A 24,922-nucleotide genomic window follows, 5' to 3' on the forward strand; every position below is an offset into this window, starting at 1 on the left:
TTACTTTACTTTTTATTTATTGAGATGGTCTGGCTGCAGATTGAGGTCCTTGGCTCATCCTTATACCTGGAACACTAATGATTTAAATCACGGTTGAGTACACATTTCTATTATAAACTCCCTTTTTAGTTACTTGTTACTCTTTGACTTTTGGGGGTGAAATTCTTCAGCAGATGGTAGGCGGGGGGATCAGGGAACCAGATTACCTGTTCTGCTCCAGTGCCGATCCTAGCATAGATCAGAGGACCCTGGTGGCTGTTCTAACCTGTGCCAGCTAGCAAAGAATCATCCCCTGCTTGGAGATGGCCAGAGCATGGTGTAGGCTGGCCATGTCCCTCCTGCCCTAACATCCCCATGCACCTGCTGGGAGAGATGGTTTCCTTTCCCTTTGTGCCACCTAAATTGACACAAAAGAAGAAGAGTGGGGCAATGAGCTTGCACACATAGCTTCGTTTAAAAAAAATCATCTCAGCTATTTTATTTATTTCTTGACTGGGCAGGAATTTTAAAACAAGGCTGAGTGATTTTTAATGATTCCCTAATGTCCTGAATGCAAAGAGTCTGCACTACACGTTCATGTGTGTAGGATTGTGGATGATGCTGAGAAACATGAGCCATGCCTCAGTCAGCATGAAATCTGCAGGAGCCCTGTCTCATTCTGTGCAATACTCTAAAGTTCAGGAAGAAGCTGTGTCGTTGTTGTGCTATCTCACTACATTGTCTAGGCAAATAATGAAGGTTCTGTTAGGGCGATTCCATGCAGAGTAAAGCCCCCAAATGTCGGGAAATGTCAGGTAAGTTTTTAACATGAACTCTGCCCCATTGTGCGTGTTCATTATGATGCAGTCGGTAATTACATGATCATATACAGGATGCTGGGGCCAGGAGTGCTGTGATCCCTGCCTCATTCTAGCCTAAAGACTTTTACAATGATAACTATGTAAATTAATTGAGATCAAGGTACTCATTGGGGCCCAAATTGTGGGCAGTTATCCACTGGCCTACCTGGGGGTGGTATGGAGTTGCTCCCCGCTATGGGGCCCAAATTGTGGGCAGTTATCCACTGGCCTACCTGGGGGTGGTATGGAGTTGCTCCCCGCTATGTTGAGCCAAGATGAGGGAGCATTCCTCAAGAGAGACCATCCCTCTCTTCACAGTCAGATGTTGTAGGGAGAAGGGTTGGACTGACAGGTTACAGCATCCTAGAGGCCTGGCCAACACCATGGGTTGGGGCAGAGCATATATGTGTGTTCGGGGGAAGACTCCACCTCCTCCCTGTCCTCTTTGGGGGATATGCACCCCCACAGCTGTATTGATGGAGCAATCTTGTGCGCTCCTCCAAGTGAGTGACCCTTGTATGAGGCCAGTCACAGTCAGGTCCTCTGAATTGATACTGAGGTAACTGAGAAGAGAATTTGCCCTTCAGTACACAGGCAGAGCGTGTATAGCAAGGGTGACTGTGTGATGATGAAATACTTATTTGTACTTCATTGTGACGTGGACACCATAAGATTTATGATGCCCTGGCATTGACTGGCTTTTCAGTGCTAATTGACTGGCTTTTCAGTGCCTGAGTTTGGTAAATGACGTGACAGGTAACTTACATGTCGTCATTCAGTAACCGTCACTGTTTTTTCAAATGAAATGTCTAGAATTTATCATCATTTTGCCAGTCTTGAAATGGGAGCAGCAGATGCTGTGATAAATGAAAGAAAAGGGTTGTCTTGTTTTACTGGCATTTCTGTCACAGCCTCTGTCCCATCCGACAAAAGGCCCTAGGATAACTTCCTACATTGTTCAGATTCCCTGCAAGCAGCAGATATTCACACCATCTCATAAACTAACAAGGCATGAGAGGTGTGGGGGTGTGTATGGTGAGGCAGGTGATATTTTTTCCTATATCACCAATAGTGGAAGAACAGCTCTTTCCATGTGGATATCAATAGATCTTGGAGATAATATCCAAACCTAAAGGATCATGAGACATCATAGCAACACGAAACCACTGAGTTTGCTATCACATTACCATCGGGGTGAAGAAGATATTAACAGCAATTGCCCAGGTCCTGGTAAGGGAACATTGGGTAGCCTTGCTGATTTGACTCTGTGTATTTTTTAAAGACACCTGGCCAAATTTATCCCCAGTGTAACTCGATTGAAATCAACCCAAGTTAGAGCAGGGATTTAACATGGTGCACCCTATTCCTTGCAGAAGAGACAAGGTAAACACATTGCTTTCTGAAAGCATTTGAAAAGGTTCCCAGTAAAAGATTATTGACTAAGCTAAAGAGGCCATGACATAGGAGGTAAGAGGCAAATTCTGAAATTAGGGTGGGTGAATTGTAATTTCCCTAGCTGGAAAAAGGTCTCTTGAAGGAAGAGTCCCCAGTAGCTCACCTGATCTGTCTGTCTAGATACCCCCATCACCGCAGTATCTAGGGTGACCAGATGTCCTGATTTTATAGGGACATTTTGGGTCTTTTTCTTACATAGGCTCCTATTACCCCCCACCCCCGTCCCGATTTTTCACGCTTGCCATCTGGTCACCCTAGCAGTATCTGAGCCCCTTCGCAAGAAAGTTTTTTTTCTGTTTATTGCATCTGTCAACAATGTGGATCAAAATATCAAAGTTTACTGATGATACCAAATAGGGAGAGCAAGAAGATAAAAAGGAACGGTGCCCAGGAGTTTGGAGAGATTTACATCTCAGTGCTCGAAGCCAGCAGGGGTACTGGAACAATTTGTGTATTGCGGGTGCTGAGAGCCATTGAACCAAACTGTAAACCCTGTATATGACAGAAACCACTTCAAGCCGCACCCCTAGCTCCAGTACCTATGGGAGCCAGTAAATGTAAAATGCATTTTAATGTGGATAAAGCCTGGTGACAATGATCCAAAATAGACAGCGTATGTGAAATGAAAAATCTTATACTGTGCTGCCCAGAGGAGTGGTAGGGAGCTCCTTCTACCACCCGCCCAGCGTATGGCCACAGCAGAAAAGACGACTCTGGGGGAAAGTGCAGATCCCAAGGAGTGAGCCTATGGGTAGACACCATCTCATTCAAATAGCAGTGACCATATGGAACAAGTTGCCACATAAGGCCATTGAAGCAAATATGTAAATGAGTTCAGTAGACAGCCAGACATTTTATTTGTGGGCGTGGGGTAGGGGGAGGAAGGGACAACAATATGTATAGGGAAAGACCCAGAGGTGTGGGTGAGAGAAACCTAAAGGGACAGACAGTCTTGTTGGGCCACAGCTTCTTGTGTCCTGTATTCCCTCTTGTGATGTCTGAACCTTAAGACAGCCCCCCCGCCCCCACAAAGGAAGAGGGTACCAAGGTGTCATGCCCCCTCTTTGTTTTTAATTACTTCCCAATTTAATCTTGATTTGCATGTCGATCTCCTAGATCTGGGCCAGGGACTCTACAAAGCCCTCGTCAGCAACTCCCCCAATAATAAACAGGAAAAGGCTTAAGGAGCAAATCACTTGCATGTTAATGAGACTGTTTGCTGGAGTCAAGAGAGAAAACAGCAAACAAACAAATGGACTGAATTCCAGCGGCAGCTGTTTGCTCCTTAATCTCGGCTCGTCAGAGCTGCCCTTTGATGGGACACAATCTACACAAACGATTGTGCTAAATCTTCTAATCTACGTCCTCATTATTACATCCCTTCTTACGCATGTAAATCAGGGACAAACTCATTTTAATATGTAGATAGATTATTGAAGGGAAGGGGAGGGGATAGGAGGGGAAAGGGGAGCTGCTAATGGTGTCTGTGTGTATGTGTGCTAGGGGGCCAGTAATGAAGAGACTGGGAAGGGGGGGGGCTGTCTGAAACGAGGAGGGTCTGTTGTTGGACTACAAAGGAGAATATAAGGGAGCAAAGCCTTATAGGGTGGAGGGCATTGATAGTGGGACTTTTAAGATGGAGAACAGTCAGAAGTGTGAGGAGGCTTTAGAGAGTAGATACAATTCTATTCAATGAGACTTCATTGGCCTGACAAGCTGTACAAGTGCTGCCAGACTGGAAATAGAGCCAGACCCCTCCGGTCTCTGTCAGAGGCAAGGACAGGTCCGCCCACACTAGGGCTCCACACTAACCTTTCTCCTGGTTGTTTGGGGTACAGCGTCTGGGCCAAAGTCTTCTGCCAGCCAAGAGTGCCGCAGAAAAGCAAAGGGAGAGCGTGCATGATGTGCAGGCGTTAATGGAGGATAACGTATGAACATGCAGAAGTAGGGAGCTGTTCATGTAACATCCCTGCTTTTGCCCAGCTCTAACCACCGGAAGCAATCCCATTTGGAGCCTGAGGCATGGATGTTAATGACCTAATTTAAATTGTGTTAAGTTTGTACATATACCTGGTGATAGGCATCTTACACATTTATCTATTCATTCATATTTATTAACTGCTCCTGTCTCGTTAGACAATTAAAAAACAACTTTTTTTCACACTACAAAGCCAAATAAGAGGAATATGGAGGAATACAGCAATGTACATAGCCCAGGCAGAGAACAGAGGCCCAGCTTGCCTTTCCAAAGTATATAATTAGAGCTATCATCACAATTTTGAGTAAAATTTAAATAAGGGCTTAACCAGGGGCATTACCTTGGTCCATAAGAAAAATCCAGATCTCCCATATCTTCCCAGCCCAGACATCATCTCCCAGCGTGGCTCTTCCCCAAGCCTGCAATCCACTCCCTACCCAGTTAACCCTTTCCTTGCGCAAGAATAGCCTGGGAGAACAGCTGAGTCTTGCAGCATTCACCTTCTCTAGCCTAGCCAGCTAGCTCTCCTCCATATCCCAATCTCCATTAGACACTGGGTAAGCGTCCCCACCTTCTGGGTCATAAGAGATGGAAATATAGAGAAAACAGGGTGCTATCAACATACAGAACACACTGCAACCCATATTTCCTCACTAGTCCCTCAAATATATATATTTGCTGAACAAGAGGAGTGATGAGATGGAGCCATGTGGAACCCCACATGAGAATGCCCGTGAGACAAACGAGTAATTGCCCCCATACCATTCTTTGGGAACTCTCTCAAAGAAAGAAGCAGAGACATTCAGGAGTAACTCCATCCACCTTGCTAAAGTCTGCAGATGCATCACCACCATCTTGTGATTAATGGTACAGAATGCAGCTGATAGATCTAAAAGACTAAGCCTGGATACCTGCTCTTCCTTCATGGCCAGGAGATCATCAACCAACACTATCTGTACCATTTCCTTACTATACACAAGTCTAAACCAAACTGACTGTCATCCAAAAAACCTGAAGAATCAAGCTGTTGAGGGAGTTGTTTTGCTGTCACCTTCCTGGGAGGTTGGAGGTATAGCAATAGTTGGAAAGAGCTCCCATGTCAAGCATGGATTACTGAGCAAGGATCTGGCAATTAATTGTGTGCAATTACAATTAATAATACAGTGGCCTACACATTGACACCTGAAGGAAAGACGAGGGAGAGAAATATTAGGAGTAACTCCTGGTAGGAAACCATCCCACTCTCTGAATGCAGGACTGCTGGCAGACTCCAAAAAGACAGACGTTCCATGTACTGTACTCTAATGAGCTAGGAGTGACTGAGTCACCCCAGTAGAAGCTTCAAATGAAGGTCAAACTGGAGTCAACCACAGAAAGAAAATCAAGTAAGAGGTCAGCTCTGGCCTTAACCAATGTCTCCCCAGATCCTAAGCCATCTCAGTGCCTCACACCAGCTACTTGAGGCAAGCAATCTTGACAATGAGGTCCTGCTATTCTGTTGCCCAGCGCTTGGTTGTGCTATTTCACATGACAGAAGGTTCAGTGGAATAAAGCTATTAGCTAACGGCTGGGCTTCATGCCTGTGTGGTACAGGTGCCACTTCTGTGAGCGCAGATCTGATGGAAATGAGCACAAGATAAATGCCTGCCTAGACAGATGACAGCTCTTTGTAGTCTCTTTCTGCTATCTGACAGTGTGTTTGTCACAGTTATGTCTAACTAAATGTCTAATTTTAGTGTTTGACTAGCAAGTACCTGGAAATGGTATTCGGCCAAATATAAGCAGGTGGAATAGTAATCAACTATCCTATCTTGCATATTGACCTGGACCTTTTATTATAATAGGGTTCTACTAATAAGCACAATCCCATTGACGTGTAATGGAGACTGCAATTTATAAAGGAAGAACTTGAAATTTGTTACCATTTAAATGGCAATAATTAGACTCCTAAGGCAGGAGCATAAACAAAATGTTGCAAACCTTAAAGCTTCTTGCTGTTTTTTTTAAACATTTCTTTATCCAATTCTCTCTCTTTCTAGCTCCTTTCAAAGACTCATAGACTTTAAGGCCAGAAGGGACCATTATGATCATCTAGTCTGACCTCCTGCACATTGCAGGCCACAGAACCTCACCCACCCCCTCCTGCAATAGACTCCTAATCACTGGCTGAGTTACTGAAGTCCTCAAATCATGATTTAAAAACGTCAAGTTACAGAGAACCCACCATTTACACTAGTTTAAACCAGCAAGTGACCATGCTGCCGAGGAAGGTGGAACCCCCCCCCCCCCCCCCAGGTCTCTGCCAATCTGACCTGGGGGGAAAATCCTTCCCAATCCCAAATATGGCAATCAGTTGAACCCTGAGCATGTGGGCAAGACCCACCAGCCAGACACCTGGGAAAGAATTCTCTGCACTAACTCAAGAGTCCTCCCCAGCTAGTTCCCCATCTCCAGCCATTGGGGATTTTTGCTACTAGCAGTCGCAGATGGGTCATGTGCTCATCATACCACCCCTCCATAAATGTATCAAACTCAGTCTTGAAGCCAGTTAGGTTTTTCGCCCGCAATACTTCCCTTGGGAGGCTGTTCCAGAACTGCGCTCCTCTGATGGTTAGAAACCTTTGTCTAATTTCAAGCCTAAACTTGTTGTTGGCCATCTTAAATCCATTTGTTCTTGTGTCAGTGTAGTGAGGCAGAGTGGCCTCCTGCTGGACTAGAGAACGAGATACCACTACAGGAAGTTCAAAAGGAAGTCTCTTCTAGGGAGCAGAGCTGTCTGCAGGACCTGGACCAGCAGTCGAGCAGACCAGCACCCTACTGATTGAAGAGGCGGAGGGCTCCAAGGAGTTGCCGGAAAGGATGCCCCAACTGTGATGTGTCAAGATGGAGCTCAGTGCCAACGGAGCAACACAGGCAGAGTTGGGTAGGAAGTAGCCCATGGGAACCAGACTTTGGTCCAATTGTGCTGCTGGGGAGTGTGTGTTTATTTCCGCACTGACCCACTAACAGGGCCCTGAGTTGGGACCCAGTGGAGTAGGGTGGGCCTGGGTTTCCCTACCCCCCTGCTGCCATCCCCACGTCTGGGGTTGGCTGCACACTTTCCCTAGGCCAGAAGGCCTGTAACTATTGATTGCTGTCTGCTCCAGCCAGGAGCCGTAGGGCTAAAGACTGCTTGTTGCTCTGCCCCGCCCAGATGGCCAGAGCCCCACACTGTTGATTGCTGTCTGCCCCAGCCAGAAGGCTGCAGGCTATATACAGCTTGTTGCTCTGCCCTGGCCAGCAGGGCCAGTGAACCTGACTATTGTTGCCTGCAGTAGTGAGGCAGAGGTGCCTCCCTCCTCACTCAAAAGCAAGGGATCACTACAGTCAGCATTGGCACTTAATTTAAAATAACCCATCTCCTTCCCTGGCATTTATTCCTCTGATGTATTTATAGAGAGTAATCATATATCCCCATAGCCTTTGTTTGGTTAGGCTAAACAAGCCAAGCTCCTTTCATAGGGTAGGTTTTCCATTCTTCTGATCATCCTGGTAGCCCTTTTCTTCACCCTGTTCCAGTGTGAATTCATCTTTCTTAAACATGGGAGACCAGAATTGCCCACAATATTCCAGACGAGGTCTCACCAGTGCCTTGTACAATGGTACTAACACTTCCCCGTCTCTACTGGAAATACCTCGCCTGATGCATCCTAGGATTGCATTAACCTTTTTCACAGCTGCATCACACTGGCGGGTCACAGTCTTCCTGTGATCAACCAATATATGCAGGTCTTTCTCCTTCTCTTTCACTTCTAGCTGATACATCCCCAGCTTATAGAAAAAATTCTTGTTAGTCCCTAAGTATATGATTTTACACAGTTAAATTTCATCCCATTTCTCTTACTCCAGCTTTCAAAGTCCTCCAGATCTTCTTGTATGACATTTCAGTCCTCCTCTGTATTGGCAATACCTCTCGACTTTGTGTCATCCACAAATTTTGTTAGCGCAAGTCCACTTGTTGTACCAAAGTCATGAATTAAAATGTTAAATGAGATTGGTCCCAAGACCGATCCCTGAGGAACCCCACTAGTAACCTTCCTCCAGCCTGACAGTTCAACTTCCCCTTTAACCAGTTCTTTGTCCACCTTTCAATTCTCATATAATTCCCTATCTTCTCCAATTTAACTAATAATTTCTCATGTGCAATTGTACCAAATGCCTTACTGAAATTCAGGTAGATTAGATCTACTGCATTTCCTTTGTCTAGAAAATTAGTTATCTTCTCAAAGAAAGAGATCACGTTGGTCTGTCACGATCTACCTTTTATAAAACCAGGTATTTTTTATCCCAATTACCATTTACCTCTATGTCCTTAACTATTTTCTATTTCAAAAGACCTTTCATACATTCTCTACTTTTATCCCCAACTACTTTCTTTCCTCTGTCCAATGCTTCCCCTGTTTCATGTGCCCCTGGCGTCTCCCAGGAGAACAGAATCTTCCAGATAGCTCAAACTTCTATTCAGAAGAAGGATCCTGGAGTGTGAGGACTTGTGGCCAGGTAGACCTTTGTCCTATTGTCAATGCTCTTGGGTAGGCTCACAGTGTATGAGATTTGCAGCTGCTTGTACTCTAACGTGTGTGTAGGGGGGAGGGTATATGTGCCAATATGTGGTCTTCTGGCTAAGATGAGGTAGCCAACCTATTCTTTCCTGCAGACCTTGGCCATAGGGATTATGCCCCCACAGTGCTTTCCAGGAGGTCCCATACTCTGACCGTTACTATGAAGCTTCAAAAAGATTCAACAAAAGTTGTTTGGCAAATACCTGAATTTAGGGCAAATTGGAATTAAATTGTGGTCCAATCCTAGTCTTGACAGAGTTTGTAAATCCAGATCCTAGACTCTGTGGTGTTGCAAGGGCCAGCGAGGGATTCCTGTTTGCCAAAGCAAAATGAAGGACTAGGGAGAAAGCAGGTCCACTTAGAAGTGAAAGGAATTACATTAAGGAGGGCTTAAAAGGGGCAGCAATACCAAGCTGATTTTTAAAATCGGTTTTCAGCAAGAAACACGTTGAGAAAAGAAGCTTGGGTAGTTATTAAGGAAGGAACAGAGGTGAAAGGAAGCTGGTACGGTCTGGTACGGAGTACCGGCAAGAGCCAGTATGCCATGCTGGACCGGACCGGCTTCCCCAGGCCGGTGATTTAAAGGGCTTGGGGCTCCCTGCAGCGACCGGAGCCCCGGGCCCTTTAAAGCGCCGCCCAAGCCCCGCTGCCGGAGCCCCAGGATAGCAGTGGCAGGGTTCCAGTGGTGATTTAAAGGGCCTGGGGCTCCAGCTGCTGCAGGGAGCCCTGGGCCCTTTAAATCGCCCCTGAGCCCCAGGGCTCCCAGCCACCTCTGCAGCTGGTAGCTCTGGGGGTGATTTAAAGGGCCTGGGTATTTAAAGGCCCAGCCTCTTCCGGTTGAGGCCATGCCCCCTGCTCAGGACTCCAGCGAACCGGTAAGTCCTTTAAGTTACTTTCATCCCTGGGAAAGAAGAACCTATACAAATAACTGTTGCTAAAGAGTAAGTGTGGGAATGCTTTGGCAATGTGAAGATGTTCAAAGTGGCTGGTTCAGCTGACACACATTCTAGGGTGCTAAGGGAATTAACTATCGAACTCACTGACCCACTGTCATTTTGCTTTGGAAAAATCATGGGCATTGGGGGCAGTGTGGAGCAATCTTAACCCCAGAGGAACTCTGAGAGGTATAATACCTCATGTAGGCATATTGCTTCGCAGAGCAATCCAACACCTATTTGTAGGGGTGGGAAGGGTCTGCTGTACTGCCTCTTAGAAAGAGTGTGCGTGTGCCCTTCCAGACATGGAGGAGATAGAGCCTTAATCCCACCTCCACTTTGCCTCTGTTGGAGAGACTCCAGAGGGCTCCATCAGGTAGCACTCACTCTAATCAGAAAAGTGCAGGAATAACAACTGTGCTGTCCCCTGCATGGGCGGTGAAAGGGGGAGAAGTCTACCACTTGCATACCACCCAATAGCCAGGCACAACCAGTCCCTTAGTGTGGTACTCAGGGCTGTAACTAGGAGGAATGGGATGAAATTAAGAAAGGGAAAATTCAGGTTAAATACTAGGAAATGTCCCTGCCAGTGATCTGTACCATGTGTGGAACCTTTTCCCAAGGGACAGGGTAAGAGAAACATCACTTGGGACTTTTCAAACTAGCCTGGACAAAATACCAAAAAGCACACACTAGCGAACAACCCTGCATTGTCTGTGGGAGTTGGGCTGGTTGAGCTAAAGGCCTGTCTACGTTAGGAAATGGAATCCTGTCTGACAACAGTTTGTCAAGAGTGAGTCTCCCTGTATCCACTTCAGTTTCATTCACACTTCCTGTCACAGTGTTCTCTAGACACAGGTAGCCCACACCATCACAAAGTTATCACAGTGCCTGCAAGAGATCAGGAGTTAGTTGAAGAGCAGCTGTTTCAAACTAAACCCAGGCAAAACCAATACTGGGTGGGAGGAGTAAGTGCTTCAACAAACTAGCCAGGATATTGATTTCCTTTCTTATTGAACGTGCCTATTACTTTGATGGTCAAGTAGTGCAATGCCTCATAATCTTGTTTCATTCATTGATCAGCCTGGATATTCAGGCATGACAGTGCTGAGAAATGCTTCAGATGCTCCCAGATTGCTAGGAGACCTCACCCCTTTCTCCCAGACCATGACCTGGCCACTGCGATCCATGCATTTCTCAGCTCCAGACTGGATTACTCTAATTTGCTGTATCTGAGGTTAAACATAGAGGCCTTTCAGAGACTGCATCCAGCATCCCTCTGCTGACTCCCACTTCGCTTCCTTTGCTAAGTGAAAGCCTTAGTCCTGGTTTTCAAAGGCATCAATGAGTCAGGCCCAGCTATATTAGTGACCACAGCTCCATCCATGGCCCACCAAGATAGCCATACCCCTCTGGAACAATGCATCTGACAACACCCAGGATAAAACCATGTGAGACCTGGAGATAAACCAGAGATAAATATCCAGAGGGTTTGTCTGTTGAAAGAGGTTCCAGAGGAGGTCAGACTAATTCAAAGCCTGGGCACTTCTAGAACACACTGCAAGACTTTTTTGATGAAGCTTCTCTACCGTAGCTGAAAGGGGGGTTATATTATAAAATATAACTTTAAAATAAAAAGGTGCAGGAACCCCCTACTTGGGGGTCTCCAGGGAACTTGGAATGGGATACAGGAAAGAGAAAAAGTTGATTTGGGCTGTCTGAGACCTGGAAAACAGAAAAGAGTCATTAGCTGCTTCCTGGATGTCTGGACAGGAGAGCAAAGCATATGCAGAAGAGTGCAAGAGAACATCCCAGTTACTGTTATCCTAGGAGGGAACCAGTTACAAAGTGAAGGAAGATTTAAATAGAATCAAGAATTAGATAGCTGAGAAAAAACTGAAGGTGAGAGTAAGGTGGATGACCTTCACTGAGAATCGAGGATGGAAGGAGACCTCAGCACTGAATAGTTCCTGTGATGACAGCCTGTTTGGAGTGGTGGCCTCCACACCGGAGAAGGTCAAACCTCTTAGGTTCAAAACATCCAATCTAGTTTTCTACATCCCACACAATAGGGTCTCCCTCTCATGCCACTTTCCTTGGAGAAACTTCCACAGCCTGGTATAGCTCATCATCAGGAACTGTTGCCTGCTATTTACTCCAAATCCTACTGTTCTTTATTTCATTCAGTTAATCCTACTTACACTTCCGAGACCATCCTAAATCCTTATCCTTCAGATAGTCGAAGACTTACCATTTCCTCCCTGCTTATTTATCACTTAAGCAAACCAGGCAGATTTAATTCGTCCCTCCAGCCCGCTGATCATTTTCGTTGCACTTCTCTAAACTCCTTCCAGTTTTTCAGTATTTTGCTGATAATGAGGCACCCAGAACTGAACACAAGGTTCCATGTGCAGTCATGCCACAGCCAGGCAGAGAGACACTATTAACTAGCTGCTCCAGGAGGTCATATCTCTGTATACGTAGCTCAGAATTGCATTATAGTCACATCACATTGCAAACTCATGTCCATTTTGCTGTTCATTATTACTCCTACGTTACTTTCAGCCATTGAGGTTTTCTAGCTGTCTTGCCTCCAATAGATTTATCTGTTGTTGGGTTATTTTTCCCCAGATGCAGTTTTCCAAGTTGACTCTCACTCTGTATTTTTGCTCAAGTCTCTAATGTCTCTAGGCCTCTGAGTTCCGTTTCTGTCTTTACTGATGTTCACAACTCCTCTCAATTTAGGATTATCTGTAAATATTGTTAAAGTGCTGCTTAATGTCCCTTCTACACCACTCATGAAGATATTAAACAAGATCTGTCCAAATACAAATTTCTTGGGCATTCCACTAGACACCTTGCCCAACTCGATACATTCACACTCATAACTCATTATTTACAATCCTTCAGCTAATTTTCAATTATTTCTATTGATAATTTTTTTAAATTACAGTAATTTTCTCAATAGCAAGTGAAACATGTTGATAATAAAAGTTATGCAAATACAGTATGAAAGGGGAAATATTTTAAAAACAGAACCAATACAATGAAACATACAAATGAACAAAGGCAAGGACTGTGTTTCATTCATTGTACAGGGAGGTACCTCTGCCAGTTATACTTCCATGTCCATGTCCTCTCCAAGCCAATCTGAATTAATTTGGTAGTAAAATTTTGTGAGATGCTTTTCTAAAATCAAATTGCTCAACTGTATTCACTTCATCCACCAATCAGGCTTTCTTCCATTATTGTAATATGGATAGAAGTTAGACTTTTGGGCTAGCAATGGTCAATATAATTCTTTCCCCCTTTTTAGGAAAATTGATGTATCTATCATAGGTCTCTATATGGCTATCTCTGTCGTATCTAAGTGCAGCACAAAAAAAACAAGGCCATGGAGCCCAGAACAACAGGATTCATCCCTCTCCTCCCTGCCACCCCCACAATCCTGTGGCAGAGAGTGTGAATTTGTGTGTGTCCATTTCACATGCTGCTTCTGTTGTCAAGCAACTCCATCTTCTTTCTTAATTTCTGTTGAAGTTGCATGCTTGGTGATTTGAGAGGTGAAAAATCCCACTCCTCTCCTGTCCAAGCTAGTTTAAAGGCACCTAATAGAGTGTATCTGTTACGAAGCCAGGAGGTTGGTACCCCATCTGTTTAAGTGGAGACCACCTAATCCAGCTAGTCCCTTCATGCTACAGAAGACTGCCGGGCCATGTGAATCCTAAACTCTCTGCTTTAGGCGATTAGTACATCCACTGCTGTTTCCAGCATCAAGCAATCTTCTGTCTTCACTCACGCTCAGCAGTGGAAGGATCTCAGAGAAAATCACCTCCCCCAAGCCCATCTACTGTTCTCTCCCCAGGTCACTGAAGTCATGACGCTCCCATCTCGTGTCCCTTTGCTCAGGTCATTTTGTTCCCACATGGATGACAATAAATTGAAATGCCCCCAAATTTTCCCCTTTACCTTTTTCGTTACACCATTTGTCTTGGTCATCCCCTGTGTTTATCTGTCACCTTTGATCTCAAAGCACTTTACAAATAGTGTAACTAGGCATCAGTTTGTCTCCTTTTGAAATGCCCCCTCTTCCCCAACCCCACCCCCCGACAGTACAAAGTAGCAGCTGTTGAAATAAGGACTGCAGCTCTGGGTGATAGTTTAGGGCAGGCAGTGAAGAAGACGACTGTCCATCTGAGTCGATTTTAAAGAAGAAGAAAGTTATTACTTGAGTTGAAATTTGGCTAGGATGCTGGGGATAACGCTCAATCTCTCACAAAGTTTGTCAGGCTGCAAGTTTAGTGAGGGGGTGCCATTTCCAAGCCTGACTCCGCTATGATATAGTCTGTCCAGGCCTCTGTCCCTAGAACATTGCTCAGTCACAGAATTTGAGGTAGTGTCCATGTTCTTTCTGTCAAACTTCATCCCCGCCTGGGATGGGTAAATATAACTAACTTGCCTCAGCAGCACCCTCCCTCTCCAGTTGTCATGAGGCATCTCCTCCTGCCCGGCATTTTCTTCCAAAAGAAGGCTTTGCTAGGCTGACTTTTCTGCACCATGCACAAGGCAACCTCAAGCAGCAGTCTTAGCATTATCCAGTGGAATTTATTGGTTATTTGCCTCCTTTAAAACAATAATACTCAGTGAATCTAAAAATCTTAACAACACAACCCCCTTGCGATGTAGGTAGGTTAGTAATATTGTTCTCAAGGTACATATGGGGAAACTGAAGCACAAGAAGTACTTACACTTTGAGTCAGTGTCACAGCTAGGTGCTTTGAGCAATGTTTTAGGGACAGAATCTATCAGAGCGGAGCCCAGGAGTTCCTTGTTCCCTGTCCATGTGCAGCCCATTACATGGCCCTGCCCTCCAAACCCATAAATCACAGTGCCCAGCTGGTGGGAGGTTGGAGAGTTCAGAGCCTGCGCTCCAGGCCCGGTTCTGCAGAGTGACACTGTCTGCACAGGATTTGTGTTTGGGCGCCTGCTGCCATCCCTTTGTGCTTTCATCAACTCCTCTACATCGCCTAAGAAGGTGGCATGCATCCTGTCCCTGGGTTCTACTGTGAGTGCAGTTCCACTGGGGCAGGCACATCCAGGTTTTTGATGAGTATGTGATGGTTAGTAGTATTTAGATGGTGGGAGCACCCAACCCGTGGTCAGCATTCCCCAGACACAGTGAGACAGTCCCTGCCTCAAAGAGTAGCAGAGAGGCTAAAGTAAAATGATGCTCACTATTGCCTAGTCTCCTGAGCCAAGAGGTCAGATCTAGTCCAGGCAGCCACTAGACTGGAGCCTCCCAGCATGTATGTATGTCACCACCAATGCTCAAACCTCAGAGCCTGAGTGCTCACTGGGAGCGGCTGCAGCTTTCGGAGATTCTTCATTAGGTCACTGGCCTCAGAAGTTGGACTCTCCCCTCCCCCACCTCTGTACACAACTGTTCCTCATTTACATAAATTATCTCTATTCAATTATCTGTCCAGATGTCCGAATTGTGCCACCAATGATCTGTGAACGAATTAAAAATGGAATATAATTTAATAATAACTGATTAGAAGGAGATTAGTTGTTATATAAAAAGGAAAAACCAAGAGATAGCTAGTTGCCCTTAATCCGAGCCAATCCACAGTAATTATAGAAAATAGCCTCTCTCTCTCCCCCTCCCCATCTCTTTCTCTCTCCCTCCCTCCCTCTCACCCCTCCCAGCCCTCCATGTTTTCTCATTCTTCTTTTCCCTTTTCTGTCTGTCCTTTCTTTCCTCTCTCTTTTCCTTTGTTTCTTTTTTATTTTCTTTGCCTCTATCCCTCCTGTATCTTCTCTCCACTTTCTCTCCCTGATTATACAGACCTACATCAACAGACTTAAAGCCCCTTCAGCTGAGGATACACCCATGTAACTATGGATATTCTGGCAGGTTCCAGCCAACAAGAGCTTTCAGCTGCTCTGATGTCTCTCTTTCAAGCCCTTTTGACAATGTCTCTTCATCTCTTTCAATTTTCTGTTAAATAACTTTGGAATTTCACCCCTCTTTCTTTGCTTTCAAGCCAAACTCTTTTAGTATTTCCCTGTCTGATTCCCTTGGAATAATTTAGAGCAATGTCTACATAGTATTGAATTTAGGACAATATAAATGATATAAGGCCTGGGTGTCCTCTCACTTGCACCAGTGGGAATCTGGAAGAGCTCCATGGAAGTCACTGGAGTTACAATGCTGTTAGACTGGTGTAAATAGAGACTTATCATAGTGTTCTCAGAATACTGTCATTGGTTTAGTTCCCTCTGCTATTTCTGCCTCTCCCAATCAGACAGCCGCAGTATTCTAGAGATGCTGTGCAAGAAAGGGCATAGCGTCTATCTACTTACCTACCGTAGATCTAACATTGACCCAATCACTTTGGTAGTTGAACATCTACTATGGGCTCCTCAGCCCCCTCACTACTATATCTTCCCTATTCTAACAGAGCAAGTTTTCTCACAGCTCTATCTGTGCCAGCTGGGGCACTGGGTATCAGCCTCCATCAATGTGATTTGCAGTGGTGCTAGGCTGTGCAATCAATCTTAAGTCTGATTTTTACTTCTGTAACTGTACCTGATAACAAGGAAAAGATCATTGGCAGAAAATGTGGGCAATTAGTATTAGGGTGGAGTACATTTTTTTCCCTCCTGTTCACTTCAAGTATTTTGATTTTGAAGCTACTCCTTAAAAGTTCTCTTTTGCATACGTGAGAAAATGTCATGTTTTTCCCAGTCCCTACTTCCAAATCGAAAGGTGCCCAGATGTAACGAAGTATATGGATACTGCTGTAGAAATACACTTGCATAGTTTAAAAAAGAAAAGTTGAAAACAATATATTAAGTGTACTTATTTACCCAGCATCATGGAACCTGACATTTCAAACTCTCCTTGTCCTCACTCTGACATTGAGACCTCTTCCTGCCACCTGGCTGGTGCACAGAACGCTTTCACCTCCTGCAAACATTGCACCACAGAAAATTGCATTGGTCCCCATTCCCCATTCCTCACACTAGACTGACAAGCAAAACAAAATCCATAGTCCACATTCCCTTCCAGCTGACCGAGTCCATGTGCAGCTTTTCAGTTCCTCAAGGACAGTTATAGGACTTAGACGCTCAGCCGAACCAGTCCATCCAGTGCTTCTAAGGCCTGGTCTACACTACGATTTTACGTCGACTTTAGCAGGGTTAAATAGAATTAAGCCTGGACACGTCCACACGACGAAGCCCTTTCTTTCGACTTAAAGGGCCCTTTAAACCGGTTTCTTTACTCCACCTCCGACAAGGGGATTAGCGCTAAAATCGGCCTTTGCGGGTCGGATTTGGGGTAGTGTGGATGGAATTTGACGTTATTGGCCTCCGGGAGCTATCCCACGGTGCTTCATTGTGACCGCTCTGGACACCACTCTCAACTCAGATGCACTGACCAGGTAGACAGGAAAAGCCCCGTGACCTTTTGAATTTCATTTCCTGTTTGCCTAGCGTGGAGAGCACAGGTGACCACGCAGAGCTCATCAGCACAGGTAACCGTGATGAAGTCCCAGGATCGCAAAAGAGCTCCAGCATGGACCGAACGGGAGGTACGGGATCTGCTCTCCATATGGGGTGACGAATCAGTGCTAGCTGAACTCCGTAGCAGTAAACGAAATGGCAAAATATTAGAAAAGGTCTCAAAGGCCATGAAGGACAGAGGCCATAACAGGGACGCACAGCAGTGCCACGTGAAAATTAAGGAGCTAAGGCAAGCCTACCACAAAGCCAGAGAGGCAAATGGAAGGTCTGGGGCAGAGCCGCAAACATGCCGCTTCTATGCGGAGCTGCATGTCATTCTAGGGGGTGCAGCCACCACTACCCCAACCGTGTGCTTTGACTCCGTCAATGGAGAAACACGCAACAGGGAAGCGGGTTTGGGGTACATGGAAGATGATGATGATGATGAAGACAATGACGATAGCTCACAGCAAGGAAGCGGAGAAACCGGTTTCCCCAACAACCAGGATATGTTTATCACCCTGGACCTGGAACCAGTAACCCCCGAACACTCCCAAGGCGTGCTCCCAGACCCTGAGGGCACACAAGGGACCTCTGGTGAGTGTACCTTTGTAAATGTTACACATGGTTTAAAAGCAAGCGTGTTTAATGATTAATTATTAATTTGCCCTGGCAATCGCGGCCAGTACAGCTACTGGAAAAGTCTGTTAACATGGGGATGGAGCGGAAATCCTCCAGGGACATCTCCAGAAAGGTCTCCTTCATGTACTCCCAAAGCCTTTGCAAAAGGTTTCTGGGGCGGGCTGCCTTATCCCGTCCGCCATGGTAGGACACTTTACCATGCCAGGCCAGTAGCACGTAGTCTGGAATCATTGCATAACAAAGCATGGCAGCGTATGGTCCCAGTGTTTGCTGGCATGCAGACAACATCCATTCCTTATCTCTCTTTGTTATCCTCAGGAGAGTGATATAATTCACGGTCACCTGGTTGAAATGGGGTGATTTTATTAAGGGGGCATTCAGAGGTGCCCGTTCCTGCTCAGCTGAACAGAAATGTTCCCCGCTGTTAGCCACGCGGTGGGGGGGAGGGGTGAAGGGATCATCCCAGAGAATTGGGTGTGTGTGTGGGTGGGGGTAGTTGGGTTTGTGCTGCATGTTAACCCGGAAACCCCAGCCCCTCCTTTTACATTGCAAACCCATTTTAAATGGCCAACCCAACGGGTCCTTGGTATGGGAAATGAGTGCGCTACTGTTTGAAACCATTCCCACATGTTATGAGGGTTAAAAAAGGCAAAAGACTGTGGCTTACCATGGCTGCCTGCAAGCCGAATTCTGTTGCCTGGCATCGCGTGAGTGATGTCTCACAGCAAACTGGCAGGCCCTCAATATAAGAGGAAAAATGCGACCTTGTAACGAAAGCACATGTGCTGTGTAATGTGAACAGCAAAATTTAACGTGAAAGAGTGTACCCATTGTTCTCTAAAATGTGTCTTTTTTAACCACCTCTCCCTTGTCCTCCACCAGCTGCAAATGTTTCTCCTTCGCAGAGGCTAGCAAAGATTAGAAGGAGAAAATGGCGGACTCGGGATGATATGTTCACGGAGCTCCAGATGTCCTCCCACGCTGAAAGAGCACAGCAGAATGCATGGAGGCAGTCAATGTCAGACTACAGAAAAGCACAATATGAACGAGAGGAGAGGTGGTGGGCTGAATCGTGGGATGAACAGAGCAAGTGGCGGGCTGAAGATGATAGGTGGCGTCAGCTTGCAGACAGAAGGCAAGAGTCGATGCTCCAGCTGCTGGAGCATCAAACTGATATGCTCCAGCGTATGGTTGAGCTGCAGGAAAGGCAGCAGGAGCAGAGACCGCCGCTACAGCCCCTGTGTAACCAACAGCCCTCCTCCCCAAGTCCCATTGCCTCCTCACCCAGACGCCCAAGAACACGGTGGGGGGGCCTCCAGCCACCCAGTCACTCCACCCCAGATGATTGCCTGAGCATCGGAAGGTGGCCTTCAATAAGTGTTAAAGTTTTAAACTGCAGTGTGTCCTTTTCCTTCCCTCCTCCCCCACCCCTCTCGGGCTACCTTGGCAATTATCCCCCTAGTTGTGTGATGAATTAATAAAGAATGCATGAATGTGAAGTAACAATGACTTTATTGCCTCTGCAAGCGGTGCTCGAAGGGGGGAGGGGAGGGTGGGGTGGTTGGTTTACAGGGAAGTAGAGTGAACCGGGTGGGGGGGGGGGCGGAGCGTTCATCAAGGAGAAACAAACAGAAGTTTCACACCGTAGCCTGGCCAGTCACAATACTCGTTTTCAAAGCTTCTCTGATGCGCACCGCGCCCTGCTGTACTCTTCTAACCGCCCTGGTGTCTGGCTGCGCGTAATCAGCGGCCAGGCGATTTGCCTCAACCTCTCACCCCGCCATAAATGTCTCCCCCTTACTCTCACAGATATTGTGGATCGCACAGCAAGCAGCAATAACAATGGGTATATTCTTTTCGCTGAGGTCTGAGCGAGTCAGTAAGCTGCGCCAGCGCGCTTTTAAACGTCCAAATGCACATTCCACCACCATTCGGCACTTGTTCAGCCTGTAGTTGAACAGGTCCTGACTACTGTCCAGGCTGCCTGTGTACGGCTTCATGAGCCATGGCATTAAGGGGTAGGCTGGATCCCCAAGGATAACGATAGGCATTTCAACATCCCCAACGGTTATTTTCTGGTCCAAGAAGAAAGTCCCTTCCTCCAGCTTTCGAAACAGACCAGAGTTCCTGAAGACGCGAGCATCATGTATCTTTCCCGGCCATTCCACGTTGATGTTGGTGAAACGTCCCTTGTGATCCACTATGGCCTGCACGTTTCCCAGAGTCACTACCCTTGATATCAGCAGGTCTTTGATTGCCCTGGCAACTTGGATCACAGCAGCCCCCACAGTAGATTTGCCCACTCCAAATTGATTCCCGACTGACCGGTAGCTGTCTGGCGTTGCAAGCTTCCACAGGGCTATCGCCACTCGCTTCTCAACTGTGAGGGCTGCTCTCATCCTGGTATTCTGGCGCTTCAGGGCAGGGGAAAGCAAGTCACAAAGTTCCATGAAAGTGCCCTTAAGCATGTGAAAGTTTCGAAGCCACTGGGAATCGTCCCAGACCTGCAACACGATGCGGTCCCACCAGTCTTTGCTTGTTTCCCGGGCCCAGAATCGGCGTTCCACGGCATGAACCTGCCCCAGTAACACCATGATTTGCAAATTGCTGGGGCCCGTACCTTGTGTGAGGTCTATGTCCATGTCAATTTCCTCATCACTCTCGTCGCCGCGCTGCCACCGAAGACTGAAGTGGTGGCGGTAGAGCAGATCGCGATCGCGGCTTTTTTTTTTTTTTTTTTCACTTTTTTTCTTTTTGGTGCTTGGGGCGGCAAAAATCCTGGAGCCGGCCCTGAATGCAGTACCACGTCTGCCGGCACCCAGATGACATATGGTGATGGTGAGCTGAGCTGAGCTGAGCGGGCTCCATGCTTGCCGTGGTATGTTGTCTGCACAGGTAACCCAGGTAAAAAGGCGCGAATCGATTATCTGCTGTTGCTCTGATGGAGGGGGAGGGGCCTGACGGCATGTACCCAGAACCCCCCACGACACTGTTTTGCATCATCAGGCATTGGGATCTCAACCCAGAATTCCAATGGGCAGCGGAGACTGCGGGAATTGTGGGATAACTACCCACAGTGCAACGCTCCGGAAGTCGACGCTAGCCTCGGTACTGTGGACGCGGTCCGCCAGCTTCATGCACTTAGAGCATTTTATGTGGGGACACACACAATCGACTGTATAAAACCAATATCTATAAAACCAGCTTCTATAAATACGACCTAATTTCATAGTGTAGACATACCTAAGACCAGTTATGATCCATGCTTCACTTTCAAGCTCTACATGCACTAAGTCCTTCAGGTACACCATTGACGTCAATGGGAATAGCAGCAGGCCCTGTAGCAGCTGACAGAGTGCGTAGATCCAGGACCTTGGACTTACTTTTGGATGGGAAGGTCTATGGTATCTGAATGGGAGTGTAGGGACGGGTGCAGGGCCAGGCACTGTTCAGCTCATGAAGTTTTGGGTACATATGTGGTTATGCATGGAAGTATTTTACATACAGTTATGTATCCACATAAGTCTACTTTATATATCTAATCTAGACATTTATACTGTACACATTACCATGGTATCTAAGCATCTTATTAACATAATTCAGCACATATAGTTTTATACACATAACACTTCATTTAATCATATAAAAGGTTATACATAGAATATTTAAAGAGAAAGGGTTGTTAGCTGAATGATGACAAGTTCTCTCTCCTTTTTCAGCTATTACTGACTTCTCCAGCTCAAATAAAGTCCATGGTGCTGGTTCCACAATTCCTACCAAGGACAGGCTTTGATGATTTTCCAAGTTTTATCCCTAATCCTGTGCAACTTGGAAGCACAACCTGGACTGGATCTTCCAGAGTAGACAAGAGAGTTATTTTGGGGTGGGTGGAGAACTTGGATTCTTCAAAACATACAGTTTTGTGTGCTGCAGTCCAGAGTTTTCAGGAGTCAATGTTGACCTTGTGAGTCCCATAGGAGCCTCATGTATGCTCTTAATGTACTTTGGTTGGTTTTAAAGAAATATAAAAAAGGACATTCCCAGACAAAAAGCTTTTGGTTAAAGTCATAGCTGCTCCAGTGACTAACAAATATTTGAGAAAAAAGTAAATGCCAAGAATATTAGTTAAAAAAAGAAAAAACATCTAACCATTTTAAAAGCATGGAAATTAACTTAATTTATCGTGTACATAAAGTTTTGACTATCCTACCATACATACATTTTTTAACAAAAATGTAAATGTGAAAATTAACATTGATGTTCCAGTAACAACCTTAAGTCGGGACCAATTTTCTTTTCTCTTTCCCCCTTGATTGTGTAATATAGACTTCGAGCCTGTAAACACGTGTGCATCTTTATTCATATGAGTAATATCACATAAATGTTTGCAGAATCAGAGCCATAGTTGTTCAGTGTTTTGTCTAATAACTATGGAATGGGATGTCAGTTGTAAAAGGACCATGAATAATCTGGTTGAAAATATAATTTAGGAAGATATATCTTCATTACATGTCATTATGTACAAAGCAATGTTCTTTGTATTATCTATACATTGTTGCCAACACTCATGATTTTCATGAGTCTCATCGTATTTGTCGTTTTCTTTAAGACCCAGCTCCTGGAGTCAAGTGATTATATGAGACTCTAAACTCTCATTTTAAAAGAGTACGTGTCTGTCCTCATGGTTGCAGAAACAAGCTTGAAAATGTGACCTGAATGCACCCTAAAGGCTCAGAAACCAAAAGATAATTACAAAGATCTCTCCCTCTGAACACATATCATGATTTTGGGCGACCTGACTGATGATTTTTTTGAATGCTTGGGGTTTGCAATACTGCTGTCTGAAAAATTTGATAATTAAAATGTTAGTATTCTGTAGCTAGAAGATAGACTTTGAATGGTCTTATTTACATAGGGATAGGTTGTTTATTATTAACTGTGAGTAAGATAGTGCAATGTGGCCCATCGATTGATGCAAGACAAGTTATAGTTACTGAAGCTGTTTTAATGCTGTATATGTTGAAACAAATGGTTCGATTTTTTTAAAACTATTGCTAACACCTAAATGGAAGTACTATGTTTCTTGGTATGTATCTAGGAGATTTAGGGTTAAAGCTGTTATTAGATTGTCTGTATAATGTTAATTTACCCATGTTTAGATTAATGTTAGTGAATGTATGAACTGTAAATATATTCAAACCTTTATGTACATTACAATAAACTGTAAAAAATAAGGAAACAAGAGGGCATCTGCACCTTTTTGGTATTCATTTTGCTAATGTCTGTTAATTTCAGTCTGAACCTTAACTTTAACATCTTTTTGTCTAAGAATATGCAGTAGTCAGTGCTGTGAGCTATACTTAGCTTTATCTTTGTCATTGTGAAATTTGTTAAGAGCCATGAAGAGGAAGGATAATCCTGTGGTTACAGCAGAGAACTGAGAGTCCAGGAGCTCCTTGATCTAGTCCCAATTCTGCCACAGATTAATGTTATGACCTTGGCTAAGTCACTTGACAAGATCTATTTTCCATAAAACCATATTGATAGGTGTTAATTATGGTACCATCTTTTAATTCTTTGCTGATTCACTCCCATATCTTCCTTTCCATGATTTTGTACAGGCCTGATATCAGGCGAACTGGCCTATGGTTTCTCAGGTCATTCCATTTAAACTTTTAAAATATTAGCACAAGATTAGGTTTTCCCCAGTTCTCTGGAACTTCTCCAGTATTGCAAGATTTTTTTAAAAAATCAACATCAGTGATTAAGAGAGCTCCTCAGCCAATTCCTTTAAAATGTTTGGGTGCAAGTTATCCTGTCCTGAAGATTTAAAAATGTTTAATTTTAATAGTTACTGTTTAACATCTTCCCTAGATAATAATGGAATAGAAAGTATTTCATTGTCACTGTAAGATGTGAAAATGTCATCAAGCTTCTTACCAAATACAGAATTGCAATATTTATTGAAAATTTCTGCCCTTTCTGCATAACTATTGACAATTTTGCAATATCTAGGTAGTAATGACCTATACCATTTCTCTGATTTCTTTTGTTCCTGGTATATTTTAAAATTTCCTCCTTATCTTAACCCTACTGGCCACAGATTTTTAATACCTTTAGCTTCCCTTATCCATTGTCTTCCTTTCATAACTGCTAATTTATAGTCATTGCTTTCAACATCTCCTTTTTATATATTGGGATTTTTAAATTTTATTTTTATTGCCACTTTCACTTCCCTCCTTAACAGGGAAGATTGTGGGTTTTTTTAAATATATATTGTGTATCTAGAAAAATATCCTCAAATAATTCTCAGTCACTGGTTACTTTGTTTAATTTTTTTCTTCTCAATTTTGTTGATGATTGTTTTCAGCCTTGGGAAATCATTGCTTTTAAAGCTCCCTGTGTATTAGTGGTCAAAACTATATTCTGTTTTCACATAACCAATATACAGTAATTAGATCAGGTACATAGTGATCACCTGACCCTAGGCAACCACTAATTTATAATCAATGATCAGTTGTGTAAGGGGAGTGGCCCTTGCTGTGGGCTCCATATAGGGGTCCCTGGTTTGAGGGTTGCCTTTGTTTGGAGTGCCCTCTGTTGGGGAAACCTTGGCTGGCACCCTCGATGGGGGACACTTCCTTTATGGAGACGCCCTAGCTTGGCGTGGGCATGTGCTGTGGGCACCCTGGAGGGAGTCCTCAGGCTGCAGGTGCCCGGGTTTGGGGAGGCGCCCCATTCTGAGGAGGGTGTCCCCAGGCTGTAGGCTCCCTGCTTGGCAGGCACAGGAGCTGCAGGCTGTAATTAGCAGAATTAGAGGAAGGAAAGTTGCCTGCTCTGATCTCTGTCCTGAGGCCACAAGGTCCCCGGCTCTCCTCCTTCCCTTTCCTCATTGCTCCATTACACGCCCGGCCACAGCCGGCCTCCATCCCCAGCCTGGGGCGGCGCCTGTTTGTATTTACC

The 24,922-nt window shown here is 45.1% G+C and overlaps 2 protein-coding genes across 3 annotated transcripts in view; both read left to right on the top strand.

Annotated features, from left to right (window-relative positions):
- The window catches only part of BBOF1 (basal body orientation factor 1), a 1,057,902-nt gene that overhangs the window by 140,889 nt on the left and 892,091 nt on the right, over positions 1-24,922 (top strand). The gene's annotated exons all lie outside the window — the stretch shown is intronic.
- On the top strand, positions 16,848-19,496 carry LOC135982749 (uncharacterized). Its single transcript, XM_065590934.1, has 2 exons — positions 16,848-17,914; positions 18,842-19,496. The coding sequence occupies exons 1-2, from the start codon at positions 17,359-17,361 to the stop codon at positions 19,435-19,437; spliced, it is 1,152 nt and encodes a 383-aa protein (XP_065447006.1). The 5' UTR covers positions 16,848-17,358; the 3' UTR covers positions 19,438-19,496.

Source organism: Chrysemys picta, chromosome 4, assembly GCF_011386835.1.
Source record: "Chrysemys picta bellii isolate R12L10 chromosome 4, ASM1138683v2, whole genome shotgun sequence".
NCBI classification, from domain to species: domain Eukaryota; kingdom Metazoa; phylum Chordata; order Testudines; family Emydidae; genus Chrysemys; species Chrysemys picta.